We start from the raw sequence: 15,212 nt of genomic DNA, 5'->3' as shown, positions 1-15,212 counted from the left end.
GTATAATAGGCCATCTTTCTGATCTGACTTGAGTTGGATCGGCTGAAAGCAGTTACTAACTCGCATGTGATTCTTTTATGCCTGCTCATTCGTGTCTTGACGGATACCCTGACTTTCCATTTTGCCGTGCTTTCTTCCAACTTTATCTATGGCCTGCCCTTGGCGAAAGGATCCATTCGCTTTTCCCATGAAGTGGCTTACACATCTCTCCACCAGAAAGTCGACGGTTCTGGTTGAAATCGCTTCCTTTCCTCCCACATATTATTTCAGAAACTACAGCACTATAAGACGGGTATCCCCAGTCCGTACATCACGGGGCTTCTCCTCCTCTCAGTCTCTCTTTGGTGTTAGAAACATCTCAACCAAACTACCCTATACTACATCTCGAATTCTCCCCACCACACCTCGTCATTTGCATCGCGGGGTCCTGCACATCCCGCCAACCCACATACGCAGCTGTAAACAAAGCCAAGGTCTCAGCCCCAGTATCAGGTGCAGCTCAAGAGCAATGTCTTCATCAGCAAACCTAGTTGAGTCGGCCAAAAAGTTGGCCGCCTATCAGGCAGTCAATGATCACCTCGATGCCTCTTACAAGTTTGTCGGAATTGGCTCTGGTAGCACCGTTGTCTACGTTGTGGACGCCATTGTCAGCAAGGGACCCGAATTCTACAAGGGAATGACTTTTATTCCTACTGGAAGTCAGTCAAAGGGTCTTATTCGTGCTGCTGGCTTGAATCTTGTAAACTTGGATGAGAGGCCTATGGTGGATGGCCTTCCTGTTCCTCTTGACGTTGCCTTTGATGGCGCTGACGAGGTGGACGAGGACCTCAATCTTATCAAGGGCGGCGGTGCTTGTTTGTTCCAGGAGAAATTGGTTGCAATTGCTGCCAAAAAGTTTATCGCTGTAGCTGGTATGCACCAATTATTACTGTTTATGATATATTTAGAACAAATTACTGACGCACAGCAGATTACCGAAAGCAATCTCCCAAACTATGTACTACATGGAAGACCATTCCTATCGAGGTTCTTCCCTTGTCCGCACCTGATGTTCTGGTCCGCCTTCGAGCCATGGGGTCCCCCAAACCTGCCATTCGTTCAGGTCTCCCTGCCAAAGCTGGCGAATGTGTAACAGACAACGGCATGTGGCTTATTGACGCACCGTTCTCTCCCTTGCTTCTTCCCAAGGATATCAACTCCGAGAACAAGGGCCGTGGAGAAAATGGTGCCTGGGAGGTTAATGCCCTCGCCGAGGAACTGGTCCGAACACCTGGTATTGTTGAAATTGGTTTGTTTCACGGCTTCAATGGAAACGAAGCTGTCAAGCTGGGCAAGGAGTCGCAAGCGCAGAAGCCCATTGCGGCCTATTTCGGTCTCGCCAATGGCGAGGTGCAGGTACAAAATGCCGCTTAAAAGAAAACCGGGAGAATGTTTGCCTTACATAAAACAACACATTTTTTTTTGAGATACGTACCATGTTTGGCCAACAAAAGACGAATGCACTGTCACCAAGGCGTTTGGATCGCCACATATCCGGGCATCTTGGAATGTCACCCCTGATTTATATCGAGCAATAGTATTAGAAGCGAAATGATTGATTAGCCTCAAAGCTAGTCGAACCAAGGCATTAAAGTGTCTTATATAACGATCGTAGGCTCGTAGTCCTGGTTGTATTATACAAGCTCCCGCACTAAAATCCGCACGCTATGCTTGATATCCTGTCTTATGCGCGACGTAGCAAAGGTTCTTTCGCGATTCGAGCATGGCTTGCGTTTTCCCAGATACTCCAGTACTCCAGTTCTGATTCGGCGTGATGGTATTTAGCACGCGCATCCCTCTTGTGATTGCTGCGTGTTGTTCGTCTTGACGTCGATCACTAAGACAATGTGTTAGTTGCATCTAAAAAGTCGCAAATGGCTCACTTACTCTGGTTTGAAGCTTGCGCAGCAGCGTCGCTTCCCTCCATACCAGGCAGGGCCTGTGCTATCCTCTTGAATAGGTTCTTCACGTTGTGGCCCAGCTTTGCGCTTGTCTCGACAAACATCAAGTTGTTCTTCTTAGCCTCTTCCTCGCCCTGCTGTGTAGTAACTTCTCGCTTCTCGTTCAAATCCGTCTTGTTGCCAACCAGCACAATAATAACATCGTTACCTCGTTCGGCTCGTACATCATCAATCCATTTCTTGGTGTTTTGGAACGACTTGGCGTCTGTGCAGGAGCCCATAGTTAGCACGACTCATGCATAGCCACGATTGGAGGCGAGGCGGTTAATAGTGGTGGGGTCAGCCTAGGGACACATACTGGAGATGTCATAGACAACAACTGCCACGCTTGAATCACGGATATAGGATGGAATCAGACTTCGGAATCGTTCTTGTCCGGCGGTATCCCAGAGCTGCAATCGCACCGTTCGGTCCTCGAGGTACATGGTCTAAGTGCACCGCATGTTAGTCTTGCGCCTAGGCTCGGCTGTGACGGTGCTGACCTTGGAAAGGAAATCAATGCCAATCGTCGCTTGGTACATGTTGTCGAAAGAGTCGTACATGAATCGTGTGATCAAAGAGGTCTTGCCAACTGTTGGGGTTGTTGTTAGTGATGTTGAAACGGAAAGGTCCGTGATCGGTCATGGACGTACCACTCTGCTCTCCCAGAAACACCAGCCTGTATAAGCGATTAGCAAGTTATATATGACAATTGTTATTGATATACACACTTGAATTTCTTCAAGGGGTTGTTGTATGAGCCTCCAGCTTGCGCCATGTTTGCGGTTATGTGGTCTTGTTCGGTGTCTCTTGCAGGGACGGTGTATGTGACAGCTGTCAAAGCTAAGAGATATAGGTCGTCAGAAGGAATACGATCTCGTTGTTACGTTCAAAAGATGAACCTGATCTTGGCGACGCAAAGAAGGATCAAAGAATAGTGTAACCTCGAGAGTGGCAACTTGATTGTAGGGATAAAGGCTAATTACCAGTTGGAATCTGGAGAAAGGAGCGTCTAGATCCTAGATTCGGCAGGAGCGTATGAGATGGAGGCCACCCTGAACGAGTTCAAGGAAGGTGCACGTGCCGATAAGAACATGTCTCCGTTTACTTAGTAACCTGAACTCAAACGGTGTCCCCAACAAGTCAAGCGTAACTTACACCGTCTCCGTATTTTCTGTGGACATAGCGAGTCGAGACTTTCGGCTCCACTAAAAAATTAAGAAATCGGTCCCCCACCACTTCTATCGACAAGCAGCATTTTTGTTCTTCATTATCGACATTGCAAGATATCCTTTCTGGGAAAGGAATCGCAAAAATGCCTGTATTGGAATCAAAGAACGCTGGCAATGGCTCTGCGCCAAAGCAGCACAACCAGCCTTCGCGAAAGGGAAAGAAGGCGTGGAGAAAGAATGTTGATGTTACCGACGTCCAGGAGGGTCTCGAAGAGTTGAACAAGGAGATCATTCAAGGGTAAGCTATTATTTTGTCGCGCATTCAACCCCTAGCTAACAAGCAAACAGTGGTGTCGTCAAGGAACGACCGTCCGAACAGCTCTTCACCCTCGACATCAAGGGCGATGCTGGTCTTGAGAAGAAGTTCAACAAGCACATCAAGAAGGGCCTCAAGGCCGACGATATCATCAATGCTCGGTCGCCAGTTGCCGCTGTCTCCATGCGCAAGCGACCAGGCGACAAGACCACCAACGGAATTCTCCCCACGAAGCGCCAGCGAACTGATTGGGTGTCCCACAAGGAGCTCTCTCGACTAAAGCGAGTTGCCGACGGTCAACACGAGAACACCGTTCAAGTACAGGATGCTACTTACGATATCTGGGATATGCCTGCTGCGGCGCCTAAGGAGAAGGAGACCGACAACTTTTTGGAAGAGGAGGTCAAGCCTAAGGTACCAAAGTCAATGAAGAAGGAGCCCCTATCCCTACTCGAGAGCGGAAAGCAGATACCTGCTGTTCTCAAGCCTACTGGAGGATACAGTTACAACCCTATGTTCACCGACTACGAGGAGCGCTTAGCAGAGGAGAGCGAAAAGGCCCTTGAGGCTGAGCGACAGCGCCTGGCACAAGAGGAACGGGAAAAGGAGAAGCAAGAGGCCGCCGCACGGTCAGCAGCTGAGGCAGAGGCCGCCGAGGCTCGTGCCAATCTTTCCGAATGGGAGGAGGACTCCGAGTGGGAAGGTTTCCAGAGCGGTGCCGAAGACAGCAAGCCGTCCGTCAAGCGCCCGCAGAGAAAGACACAAACTCAGCGCAATCGCATTGCGCGTCGCAAGGAGGAAGAACGTCTTGCAAAGCAAAAGGCTGCTATCAAGGCCCAGCGACGCCAAGAGCAGCGCATCAGAGAGATTGCCGAGGAGATTGAAGAAAAGGAGCGAAACAAGGCCCTCGCTGCGCTGAATGAAGAGCCAGTCGACCCCATCGACGAGCTCCGCCAGGAGAAGTTGCGGCGCAAGCAGCTCGGCAAGTACAAGCTTCCCGAGCGAGATCTTGAGCTGGTTCTTCCGGATGAGCTACAGGACTCACTGCGACGATTGAAACCCGAAGGTAACCTACTCCGAGACAGGTACCGAAGCATGATGGTGCGCGGAAAGGTCGAGAGCAGGAGACATATTCCATTCCACAAGCAGGCAAAGGGCAAGTTCACGGAGAAGTGGACATACAAGGACTTCAAGATATAATAGACGATAGACCGGCATCCAGAGGATTTAGCGAGAAAATAATAGTGCGACTTTTGCTACAAATCTTGCTTGAACCATTATAAAACACGGACAACTCTATGGATTAAGTGCGGATGTACTGTTCTCCATATATCGTACGTCCACATCTAGCAACATCTTTTTTTGCAAGTCTCCAAATGCCTCCATACTAAGCTCCAACGCCACGAAATCTGAAAGAAAAGAATATTATGTCGTAAGGAGAAATTGTTTAGAAACTCATAAGATCTGTCCTCTGTTAGTAATCGTTCGCAAAAATTGACAAGAAATACGAACCTCGTCCAAAGAGACCTCGCTTGGTCCAATCCATAGCCATCAAGAGTCGCGTTCGCAGACTCACGCTCTGGGCAAAGTAGACAGAACGCCAAGCATAGACGGCCCAAAGACCACCAGCAATGCTTCGACCTTCACCCCAGTCGAAAATAGCAGAGTTGCCAACATAAGCAAGACTGCCAAGATGCTTGTACTCGAATGCCTTGTAAACAGCTGCGTCAACATCGCCATCACGGATGTCGTTGGCATCTAGACCCTCGTGCAGGCGTGTCATGCGGTTGAACTTTCGGGCCAGGTACTGTCCTTGCTGATGAGCACGCTGGGCGGTCGCGGGCAAAGATGTGAGCTTGTTATCGACGTTGCGAAGCAGCTGGGTCAGCTCGTCAAAGTCGAGGGTGCCGGACTTGTCCTTATCGAACTCCTCAAACAGCTTGTCCACACGCTTAAGGTGGCCAACAGCCTGGGGGAATCGCTTCTTGACATCATCAGCGACACCGCGCCAGTCGGCGAAGCTGAGTTGCAAAGTCTCTGGGTCCTTGCCTCGCTTCCAGGCTAGGGAACGAAGGAAAGTGACGACGTGATCGGCGACGTTGTTCTGAACAGTGGAACAATCGCCGATGGCGTACACATCACCCATAGGTGAGCCGTTGAGACGGAGGTGAGTGTCAGTCTCCAGAGCGTGTCGGTTTGTCTGACTCTTGCGCAACTTGGCAGCCAGAGTTTGGCAGAATTGAGTTTGCGAGACACCCGTGGACCAGAGACAGAATCCAATAGGGAGCTCCTTGGTAATTGTTCCACCACCCTCTTGCTTTTGTGTGAAGATGATCTTATCAGGCAAAACCTCCTTGACACGAGAATTTGTTTGGACATCAACCTGATCACGGGCAAATCGGTCCTCAGCATATCGAGACACGGTCTCATCGTAAGTGTTGAGGATATGGCTGCGGCTCTGAATAAGGTGAACAGAGATCTCGTTTCGTAGAAGGCGAGGGAAGTGTCGGGTTAGATCCTCGTTAAGGAGATCGAAAAGCTCTGCAGCAAACTCAACGCCTGTAGGACCGCCACCACTGACACAGAAAGAGAGCAGACGCTTGCGTTCCTCATCGGAACAGGTAGGCAGGTTAGCCAGCTCAAAGTTCTGAATGACTTGGTTTCGAATTTTGCGAGCATCGTTAATATCCTTCAAGAAGAATGCATTTTCTAGACCCTTGACACCATGGGGATTGGTTGTTGAACCAACAGCAATGACGAGCTTATCGTAGGGAACGTAGAACCGGATGTCTTTTCCGCTTGCGTCGACTTGTGACACTTCGACCATCTTGTGGGAAAAGTCCACATCTTCAGCTTTGGCACGAATGAAGTGGCCGTTGACACGGCTTAGAATTCTTCGGATGGGCTCAACAAGCGATCGCAACTCGAGAGTGCCAACTGTTGCGGAGGGAAGCATGGGGGTGAAAAGGAAGTAGTTGGTCGGCGAGATAACTGTAACATGGTAGTCCTCTGGGTTCAACTCTTTGAGAAGCGCAACGCCGCCCCATCCACCACCAAGAATAACCAGTCGAGGCTTATCCTTCAGACGACGGTGCTCTTCGGTATCATCGTCGTCAATGTAAACTTCGGCAATCGGTAGGTTCTTTTCACCTCCACTGCGAGGTTGGAGGGCAATCTTTGAGACGTCGATATCGCTGTGATTAGGATGTTCGGAGTATGTAGACGCATCATAGATGAAGAAGCCCACAACGCCGACTCCAATTACAGATATCGAGATTCCAACCCAAGCTGCTGCGCGATAGCAAAAATTGAGAATCCACGACTTTCCTTGGGGCAGTGGCTTTCCAGAGAGATTGCGCACGAAGAATTGGGAGGGCAATTGGCGGGTTACTCGGCTGGTTACTGGGGAACCTTTGGTGATAGAAGGTGAGGCACCTGTGAGCTTAACGAAGCTTCGTGATTGCGACGAGTAAAGTGGGCGAGGAATGAGAGAGGGCTTTATGCAACGAGAGCTGTTGATGGCTCTGGTTTGGCCAGCGCGAGCCAGTCGCGCGGCCATCATGGTAGGCACAGGCATGATTTTGTCAAGTCGGTAGAAGTCGAGGTAGAATATTCGCTGGTGACGACAAGTATTAAAGACACAAAGCGCTCAGACGACGAAACAGTCAAAATGCTGAGAGAAAGAGCACTCAATGGAGTGTGCAAGTTGGTAAAACAAAACGAAACAGAGAGCAAGAAGAGAGATTGGTCTCTTCGGGTTTCGATGCGACTATTAAGTTAATTATTGTGTAATGCATTCGATGGAGCTTCCCGTTTACGGAGCTGTACAACAGGGACGGATGCAGCAGCTGAAAGGTGGTGGGAAGGTACCTCCATGATGGTTCAGCTACGTCATGGTTTGATCGCCCAAGCTGTCAATCCATGGCCGCCATGGCCGCCATTTAATTTCTTGGCGATCTATGCAAAATCGATTAAAGGTTATTCCACTCCAGTTCTAGAAGCATGGGATATCATCAAGATATATATTGTATTTCTGTCATTCAACATCGAATGTACAACATACAACAAAAATTGAGTTAATGTTGAGTCCTCAAGTATCTACCAAATCATGTGCCGGATATGTCGGCCGACTTTGCGTCAAGTAATAAATAGTATCACCGAGTGGCTCCTCTTTTCCAAGATATTTATGCTGTTAGCTGCGGAAGCACCATTTTCTTTTCATGGGTTCTTGTTATCAATCGATTACAGATGCGATGTCACAGGGTGGATCTCGAACCATAATAGCTGACGTAGCAACATTTTATTCGTTTGTTTCTGTGCTTTACGGTTGTGTTTTGGTATTTCAGCCAGTCATTCCAATACCAACTCTACCACCAATATTGACTGCAGACACTTGGTAGATTGATTCAATCTTGTTACCATTGTCTCAATATGTTTTGGGCTCATTTTGCAGAAAGATATATACTATCCATACATGCATGCAACAGCGTGTCGACAGCACTAGACTAACAGCGGAAATACCTCTTCTCTACCCATCGTTCCTGTTGGTAGTCAAGCATATTGCAAACCACCACAGTGATTTCTGGGAATACAGACGTCAATCTGTGAAGTCCAACCTTGCCTGCCGAGTATGTTGCCAGGACAATGCGGTCCTGCTGTACGCCATGGTCGACCAAGACTTGCACCGCCATCAAGGCAGCACCGCCGGTAGCCATTTGTGTATCAAGTAGCAGCACACTTTGCTGGCTTGCGATATCATCGGGCAGTCGCAAGTAGTGAAGCTCCGGCTCTCCTGTTGAGTAGTCGGACTGGATCAGAAGTCGGCCTGTTCGGCAGTCCGGAATAGTCTTTCGCAGCGCCGGCTCAAACGCTGATCCTCCTCGGAGTACAATAACGGCGCAGACCTCACCTGTTGGCACAAGGCCCTTGTATTCGTATCCCTGTGGTGTAATGATCTTCTTGGCCTCGAAATGGGCGTTGTTAAGGGCCCTTTACTATGTTAGCAAGTCCTTCAATTTCGCCTCTCGCTGGTATCTTACTGTTCGATGATCAAGCTAGCAAGTCTGTCAAAGTAGAATATGAAATCCTCGGGATCTGTGTCGATATCTTGCAGGATGGTGTTCATAAATTTGAGTTGTCGGGTATCGTTCAATACCACAACACGGTCAGATAGAGCAGAATCCTTGCTCGCTGCTTCGAGTCGAGACAGCGCCTCTCGATGGTGTCTTGACTTTTCAAACAGCTTCTTCTCAACGAACTGGACCATCATGTCTATGAATGTAAGCCGCAAAACATACTGACATCAAGGGCAGGACTTACCAAGAGCTACTCTGTTCTCGATACCTCTCGGCACGATTAAATCGGCCACCTTGCGCTGGGGCTCGACAAACTTTGGAGTTGTCAGTAAACTTGAAGTCATTATATCCTATCCAATACGGCGGATATACCTTTTCAAAGTTGGGCTTGACAAACCCGAACCACTGCTTGATGATACCCTCGATATCTCGGCCACGTTCTCGCACATCGCGCACAACTAATCATGTTCACTTAGTGATTAATCCACTTGAGATGCAATGCTACCAGAACCTACGTCTTCGTGATAGACATGTATCCGCATCTGCTTCACAATATATCTAATCAATGGTCAGAGCCCAATCACTTTACGACTCGCAGTAGCTTGAACCTACACCCATATCAAGTAGCTCAATGACTCGGGGGTCATATAAAGCAAAAATACCCTCTAGAACCAGTACATGGGGCGAGTAGATGGATGTCGTATGGTCCAGTCGCGCATGCTTCGCAAATGAATAAACAGGGATCTCAGCACGCCGTCTGTAAGTATAGTGAGACGTCAGTTGAGTTCTTCGACGCCAATAATGAAGCTGTCGCCAACCAGACATACCCAGCTTTTAGGTCCCTTAGTTTTTCAACTAGAACATCAAAGTCGATGGCCTGTATAAGTTGTCCATCAGCTACTGTTTTGAGAGTTCATGTCTTCACATGCAGAACAGAATGCATACGTCGGGAGAGTCAAAGTCATGTTCATTGGCAAAAGCCATTTTGGACTGCTCGGGAGTCAAGGTCTTATAGAAAGAGTCCTAAACATATAATAAGCATGGTGTTTTTAATATATAAGGTTTTCAAGGGTTCATGCCATGGATAAAATAACGACCCAGGGTAGGTTCAGCTTCTTGACGATGGCCTGGGACAAGGTCGACTTGCCCGAGCCAGAGCTGCCCGCAACACCGATGATACTGACATCGGCCCAAGGAGGTGAATAGTAAGCTCGCTTCTGAACCGTGACATGACTCTCAAGCCCGCCATTCATTTCAGGGATTGCAGAGGCGGACATTGCGGTAGGTTAGTTCTCGATGAAGTCACCGTCAACCTTGAATTTGGATGTGAAGTAAAAAGGACTAGAGGATCGGACAGGCAAAGGACCGAGGACGGCTCGACAGAGGAAGAATACAAAAACTCTCCTCTTTTCGAAAACTGCCCTGCAATGTCCACGAGCTGTACGAGCAGTCGGTGCCTTCAAACTTCGATTTGAGTGAGGGTTTGGCTCGCCCGTTCTTTGGTGGAGCAGCTAAGCACGGCCCTGTCGCGTGTGTGATCCACAAAGGGCCCAAGAAGAAGCGGGAACAGAGACAGAAGAGCTTCAGTGAAAAGCTCCAAGGGAAGCTATCGGGAGATGTTGAAGAGGGAGGACTCGGTGTACAGTAGGTAGCTGTATGTATGTATATATATGCAAAGTTGGTGGTTGAACTTGTGAAGCGAGAACGAAAAAGGAACAATAAGCTAAGCTCAGGGCCTTGTTCTCGTTTTGACGATCGACCGGACCTCGTCAGGGTTCTCCTCATATCTGGTATCTATCGAAAGACGGCGATGGCCGAAGGCGCATTACCTTCTCCGCACGATCCAAACTGCTACTGCACAAGAGATAAGCTTGGTCTAGTCCTTTAGCTCGATGCCATGGTGACCTGTGTTGAAGGTAATGTGGCTTGGCTCCAGACATTGACACTGGGTTAGGGTAGGTACCATGACCATGATGAAGTGTGTGCTGGTTTAAAACTGATTAATCTATTGATGCTTTTATTCGACTATACCGAGGTGGTCGGAGGGTTGTCACATATGGCCGTCATGGGTATCACATCATGAGATGCAATATTTGTATAACCCAAGATCGATATCGACGGAACCAGTGCACTTGAGATGGATGGATGCTAAGCCCCGGCATCAACCGCCAACAGACTGCCCGCCTTGCCCTGTCGCCTGTAACGTAGCTCAATCTCCAGGGACCAAGCTTCCCTAGCCCCCACCAGTTGCTACCAGTCGCGTCTCAGCGGGGCTGTCATGAATAGAGACCTGAGGCACACAGGGCACGAGTTAGTGGAGCTTTCCGCGTTTGTGATTGGCTCTCAAACCCTGTTATGAGGCTACAAGTTTTGGACCCACGACTCGGGGCTTCTTTTCCTCCAGCCCCCCAATCACCTTTTCTTCTCTTCCCATCTTCCATCAAACTTTCTTCTTCTTTTTCTTTTCTTTCCAAACATCGCTCAGAGCAATCTCAGAAAAAGTTTCTGCCAGCATTGTTCTGATCTTGTCACAAGATCTTTGGGCCTGATTCTCCATGCGCTGAATCGCCCGCAGCCTCCATTCGGCTATTGCTTCTCTGTCGTACCGTCGATTAACAGTCCCTGTTCAAGCTTCGAATCGAAACGAGTTGTACCGAGACGTGTGTGGGATACTTGTTCAAAATGGTGAGCTTCATTGTCGGCAAGCCGAGCTTCAGCCCAAGCTTTGCGTAAAGCTGGGCGCTGACTCGAGAATCAGACGTCATCTGCTTCTACAGCTACTCCTTCCAGACCTCAACATGACTTTGAACTTCGTGTTGAAGAGGTCAAATCTCCCAAAAGGTAAGATACTATTTCTTCACTACCCCAGCACTACCACCGGTGAAATGATGAACGAACTATCAATGGGAATCTCTCCTAGCATATAATGCGGAAACACGATATCAATCTTCAATTTTTCTGAACTCACCATACCATACATCTCGTTTTTGCAGTCATGTTTTAACCAACAATTGCTAACGATTTCAACAGTGATATCAATGCATTGATTCTGGACTACCTTACCATGGAGGGATATCCAAACGCCGCAGCCAATTTTTCCAAAGAGGCCAATCTGGTCCCTCACCAGGAGACACCTTCTATCATTGCCAGACAGGAAATACAAAAGTGTATCCATAGCGGCAATATCCAAACAGCTATTGAAACATTAAATGATTTCGACCCCGAGGTAAGCCAATTTCCCACCATTAATTACCACACTTGGGATGATTAGAACTCGAGTTTTACATGCACCACTCATAGAGCCTTCGGGCCTTTGATGAGAAACAACCACTTTGTTATGACCCCTTTCTCCATACACTTTTCATGTTACGCACACTTGAACGAACCGTCGCTAACTCGACAAAAAGATCCTAGATGAAGACAAAGCACTGCATTTTTCTCTGCTACGACTTCAACTTGTCGAACTCATTCGTACCTGTAATACACCTGGAGGCGATATTGGGCCGGCGCTCAAGTTTGCCACAGAGCAACTAGGCCCTAGAGCACCTACGAACAACAAGTTCCTCGGGGATCTAGAGAAGACGATGGCACTACTCATGTTCCCATCGGACTCGCTTGAGCCAGAATTAGCAGCTCTGTTAAAACCAGAGCTGCGCCTAGAAGTAGCTGATAACGTCAACCGTGCCATTCTGGAACGGCAATCCCAAAGACGCGAGTCGGCCATCCGCCAGCTCGTGAGAATGCGCGTCTGGGCCGAGAATACTGCTCGCGACAAAGGCAAAAGTCTACCTGAGTACCTGGAGCTTGGCTTGTATAACGACGTGCCTGACCTCGGTAGACTGCCTCCCCAGACACGAAACGGCCACGACCCCATGATTACAACGTGACTTTGATATTAGACCTGGAAATATGGTCGGACTAGCCTTTGGTTAAGCGGTAGAGAATGCCGGCGTTATCGTAACAGTTCCTAGCTTGGCGTTAGGGGTAAATATCAACATTGTGGTAAGGATAGGAATGAGAAACAGAACCAGGCCGGGCGTTTTGGAGCGACTTCGTAGTCGTACTCCAACACATCGTGGACTCCATATTTCAGAAAGAAATGATAATGAATCATTAATTGATCATGCCGCTGGTTCATAATTGTGACTTCGAACTGCAATATTTATCTGAGGCTCATGCTGGAACACACGAAAATGAGTTTTTCAAATAAACATATTTACATAAGAGCAGGCTGTCTAAGCCGTCTATTTCGTCCTGATGTGCTTGAGCTTCCTGGCGGAGTACAGGAAGTTGTTGGCGTAGGCCTTGGGGGCAAACTTGCGAGAGTTTGGCTCCTGAACAAAGTATTCATAACCCTGCTTCTCAGCAAAGTGAATGGCGTCCTCCTTGCTTTCGAAGTTGATGTGGGTTCCCTGCATGAAGTCACCCGATGATTGCCAGCCCATCAGAGGGTTCTCCCATCGGTGTCCCTTGGGGAGAATGTCCCAATCCATTCGCCAGCGTCGACCGCGCCAGTCACCGGACTGTGTAGCGGGCTTGGCTTCCTGGTAGATGCTGCCGTTGTTGTTAGTTCCTCGGTCTTTTGATGGCGACATCGAATTTTCATATGGTATTGACGAACCGAACTGTTCGGGCCTGGAGCTCCATAGGAGCGCCTGACATAATGGCTGCGGGAAGGATCTCTTCGCTACCATCCTGGATTGATCGAGGGACGGGGGTGTAGGTGCTGGCGGTCAGTCAGCATTCGAATTCCATCTTATCAATATTAAATCGCGCGCCAGGAAGCCGTACGAGGTAGCCTTGTCGGCCTGGATGTTGTAGTCGGGCTCGTTGGCAACGGGGCCAGTGATGGTACCAGTAGCTGAGGTGATGTTGCTCTGGAATCGTCGGGGGGCGGCGGAGAGGGCGACTCGAGGAACAGCGGCGCTTCGCAGCATACGAGCCGCACTCTGAGATCGGAGGGCGGCCATGATTGCAAGGCTTCGGCTTTCAATTGACGTTGTGGGCGTGACGTTTCTAGAGTGAGTGATGGTGGGCTGCGGCGATATTCTGAGGTTGAAGCAAGCTTGAATACAGCGTTGCTGATTGGGTGGAGCGGACCAGTAGTTTCGCCGAGGACGTGGAACGAGTGCTTTTCGGCAAGAACCTGAATCTGGGCGGGACCAAATCCATCTCGACAGAACCTCCTTCTCCAGCCCTTTAATTGAGCGTCATTCAGATCCTCGACGGACCAACGCGGCAATTGACCAATTCCCGAGTCTCGAACCCTTCGAAATACCGACATCATGAGCTTCGTCACCCGCCGAGCGCTCTCGACGCTCATTCCTCCCAAGGTGAGAGAGAGCCCCTTCGGTTATGGGCGCAAACGCCCGGTGCTCCGATTGATTCCGTTGCTAACACCGGATTTCCAAAAAATAGGTCGCTTCTCCCAAGGTACGCAAAACACGATGATTATTCTCTACATTGGTTTTCGAATTCGATCCCGACGACTCTTGGATGGATAAGATATGATGTGGACTTTTTTATTGGACGGTCGATCGATACGAGGGAAAATCCACCATGATGGAGATTTGGAAGGCTGACCGAGTTCGATTCACCACAGGCCATTGGCGCCGCTCCTGATGCTATCCGCATGCAGCGTGTCGTCAGCTTCTACGAGAAGCTTCCCCGAGGTGCCGCCCCCGAGGTCAAGGCTAAGGGTCTCCTCGGCCGATACCAGGCCAAGCACTTCGGCAAGAACCCTACTGCCAAGCGTACGGACTCCCCCATCTTGAGACGGACATGATTTACGGATTCTGACATTGTTTTTATACAGCCATCATTCACCTGATTGTCTTCCTCGTCGGTATTGGTTACGCCCAGAACTACTATTTCCATCTCCGTAAGTATATTCAAAGCAAAGGTGAAAGGAGATATCTTTTCTAACGAAAGAATTATCTAGGTCACCACAAGAACAACGCTCACTAAGCGAGTGACTTTTTGATACCTTAGATGGATCGCTGTGTGAGAGGGAGCGGGGGTCGTGTACATATAAACTCCGGAAACTTCGCGGTCGAATACGCGACTTAGCTTCCCTATGTATCTCTAACAAGCAAGTGAAGTGACACTACTATCACGTTTTGGTTATATGATGGCCTGCCTTTGATTCCTATAGCTGTGTTTGTGGTTAGCGAAAGCTTCCGCCTGAGAGGTGGGCTGATGATATTGCTGCGCAGCTTAGCACTGTCATGCTATGCTCTTGGTTTCTTTCACAAACAGGGGAATCGTTTTGGTCACAAACTCGCCTTCAGGTGAATGAGATAAAGGCAATCTTCAGTCCTTCTACTGAGGTCCCGTCTCATTACGATTGTCCAACGAGAACAGTGAGATGATGTTTGCGATAGACATCACTAGCTTTTGTCATCTCCACTAGCAATCTGAGAAGGGCAACATACTAGATTTGCTTCAACACTGACTAGGTTGGCCATGAGCTTTGCGACTATGCTATGTCTAATATGCACCTTAATATTTGGGTAGGTTTGCATCAGTTGCAAGGTCAGATAAAGTCGGGTGTCACCAGTCTATGTGGCACTTGCAGTTCACTCTCGAGCTAGAGCTTGTTTGTCTTACCCTTATGCAACAGTGTAATTAAGTCAAACAAACAAATGTGCTATGGTAACAAGAAGACCTT

The 15,212-nt window shown here is 48.8% G+C and overlaps 8 protein-coding genes across 8 annotated transcripts; 4 read left to right on the top strand and 4 right to left on the bottom strand.

Moving 5' to 3' along the window:
* The first annotated feature begins 168 nt into the window (after positions 1–168).
* FGSG_02480 (uncharacterized protein) lies at positions 169–1,641 on the top strand. The gene is made up of 2 exons (XM_011320106.1): positions 169–911; positions 971–1,641. Exons 1-2 carry the CDS (start codon positions 188–190, stop codon positions 1,411–1,413), a joined length of 1,167 nt encoding a protein of 388 aa, XP_011318408.1. The 5' UTR covers positions 169–187; the 3' UTR covers positions 1,414–1,641.
* On the bottom strand, positions 1,062–2,996 carry FGSG_02479 (uncharacterized protein). Its single transcript, XM_011320105.1, has 6 exons — positions 2,711–2,996; positions 2,633–2,658; positions 2,483–2,571; positions 2,299–2,428; positions 1,927–2,205; positions 1,062–1,876 (listed from the first exon to the last, which is right to left on the bottom strand). The coding sequence occupies exons 1-6, from the start codon at positions 2,755–2,757 to the stop codon at positions 1,821–1,823; spliced, it is 627 nt and encodes a 208-aa protein (XP_011318407.1). The 5' UTR covers positions 2,758–2,996; the 3' UTR covers positions 1,062–1,820.
* A 298-nt stretch (positions 2,997–3,294) lies between these two features.
* Positions 3,295–4,834, top strand: FGSG_02478 (uncharacterized protein; the record flags this gene model as incomplete). Its single annotated transcript, XM_011320104.1, has 2 exons — positions 3,295–3,449; positions 3,500–4,834. The coding sequence occupies 2 exons, from the start codon at positions 3,295–3,297 to the stop codon at positions 4,665–4,667; spliced, it is 1,323 nt and encodes a 440-aa protein (XP_011318406.1). The 3' UTR covers positions 4,668–4,834.
* Positions 4,835–4,922: 88 nt separating this feature from the next.
* On the bottom strand, positions 4,923–7,044 carry FGSG_02477 (uncharacterized protein; the record flags this gene model as incomplete). Its single annotated transcript, XM_011320103.1, has 2 exons — positions 4,923–4,931; positions 5,044–7,044. The coding sequence occupies 2 exons, from the start codon at positions 7,042–7,044 to the stop codon at positions 4,923–4,925; spliced, it is 2,010 nt and encodes a 669-aa protein (XP_011318405.1).
* A 765-nt stretch (positions 7,045–7,809) lies between these two features.
* FGSG_02476 (uncharacterized protein) lies at positions 7,810–9,819 on the bottom strand (the record flags this gene model as incomplete). The annotated part of the gene is made up of 10 exons (XM_011320102.1): positions 7,810–7,850; positions 7,978–8,456; positions 8,507–8,738; positions 8,787–8,856; positions 8,915–9,000; positions 9,058–9,100; positions 9,155–9,299; positions 9,370–9,419; positions 9,488–9,565; positions 9,640–9,819. 10 exons carry the CDS (start codon positions 9,817–9,819, stop codon positions 7,810–7,812), a joined length of 1,404 nt encoding a protein of 467 aa, XP_011318404.1.
* A 1,155-nt stretch (positions 9,820–10,974) lies between these two features.
* FGSG_02475 (uncharacterized protein) lies at positions 10,975–12,665 on the top strand. The gene is made up of 3 exons (XM_011320101.1): positions 10,975–11,383; positions 11,573–11,768; positions 11,950–12,665. Exons 2-3 carry the CDS (start codon positions 11,607–11,609, stop codon positions 12,427–12,429), a joined length of 642 nt encoding a protein of 213 aa, XP_011318403.1. The 5' UTR covers positions 10,975–11,383; positions 11,573–11,606; the 3' UTR covers positions 12,430–12,665.
* Positions 12,666–12,705: 40 nt separating this feature from the next.
* On the bottom strand, positions 12,706–13,552 carry FGSG_02474 (uncharacterized protein). The gene is made up of 3 exons (XM_011320100.1): positions 13,334–13,552; positions 13,164–13,268; positions 12,706–13,096 (listed from the first exon to the last, which is right to left on the bottom strand). Exons 1-3 carry the CDS (start codon positions 13,510–13,512, stop codon positions 12,787–12,789), a joined length of 594 nt encoding a protein of 197 aa, XP_011318402.1. The 5' UTR covers positions 13,513–13,552; the 3' UTR covers positions 12,706–12,786.
* Positions 13,553–13,700: 148 nt separating this feature from the next.
* FGSG_02473 (uncharacterized protein) lies at positions 13,701–14,786 on the top strand. Its single transcript, XM_011320099.1, has 5 exons — positions 13,701–13,875; positions 13,961–13,975; positions 14,145–14,295; positions 14,358–14,423; positions 14,484–14,786. Exons 1-5 carry the CDS (start codon positions 13,828–13,830, stop codon positions 14,507–14,509), a joined length of 306 nt encoding a protein of 101 aa, XP_011318401.1. The 5' UTR covers positions 13,701–13,827; the 3' UTR covers positions 14,510–14,786.
* The last annotated feature ends 426 nt before the right edge of the window (positions 14,787–15,212 follow it).

This window comes from Fusarium graminearum, chromosome 1 (genome assembly GCF_000240135.3).
Source record: "Fusarium graminearum PH-1 chromosome 1, whole genome shotgun sequence".
NCBI lineage: Eukaryota > Fungi > Ascomycota > Sordariomycetes > Hypocreales > Nectriaceae > Fusarium > Fusarium graminearum.
Note: the sequence above shows the minus strand (reverse complement) of the source record. Positions and strands in the feature narration are given on the sequence as shown.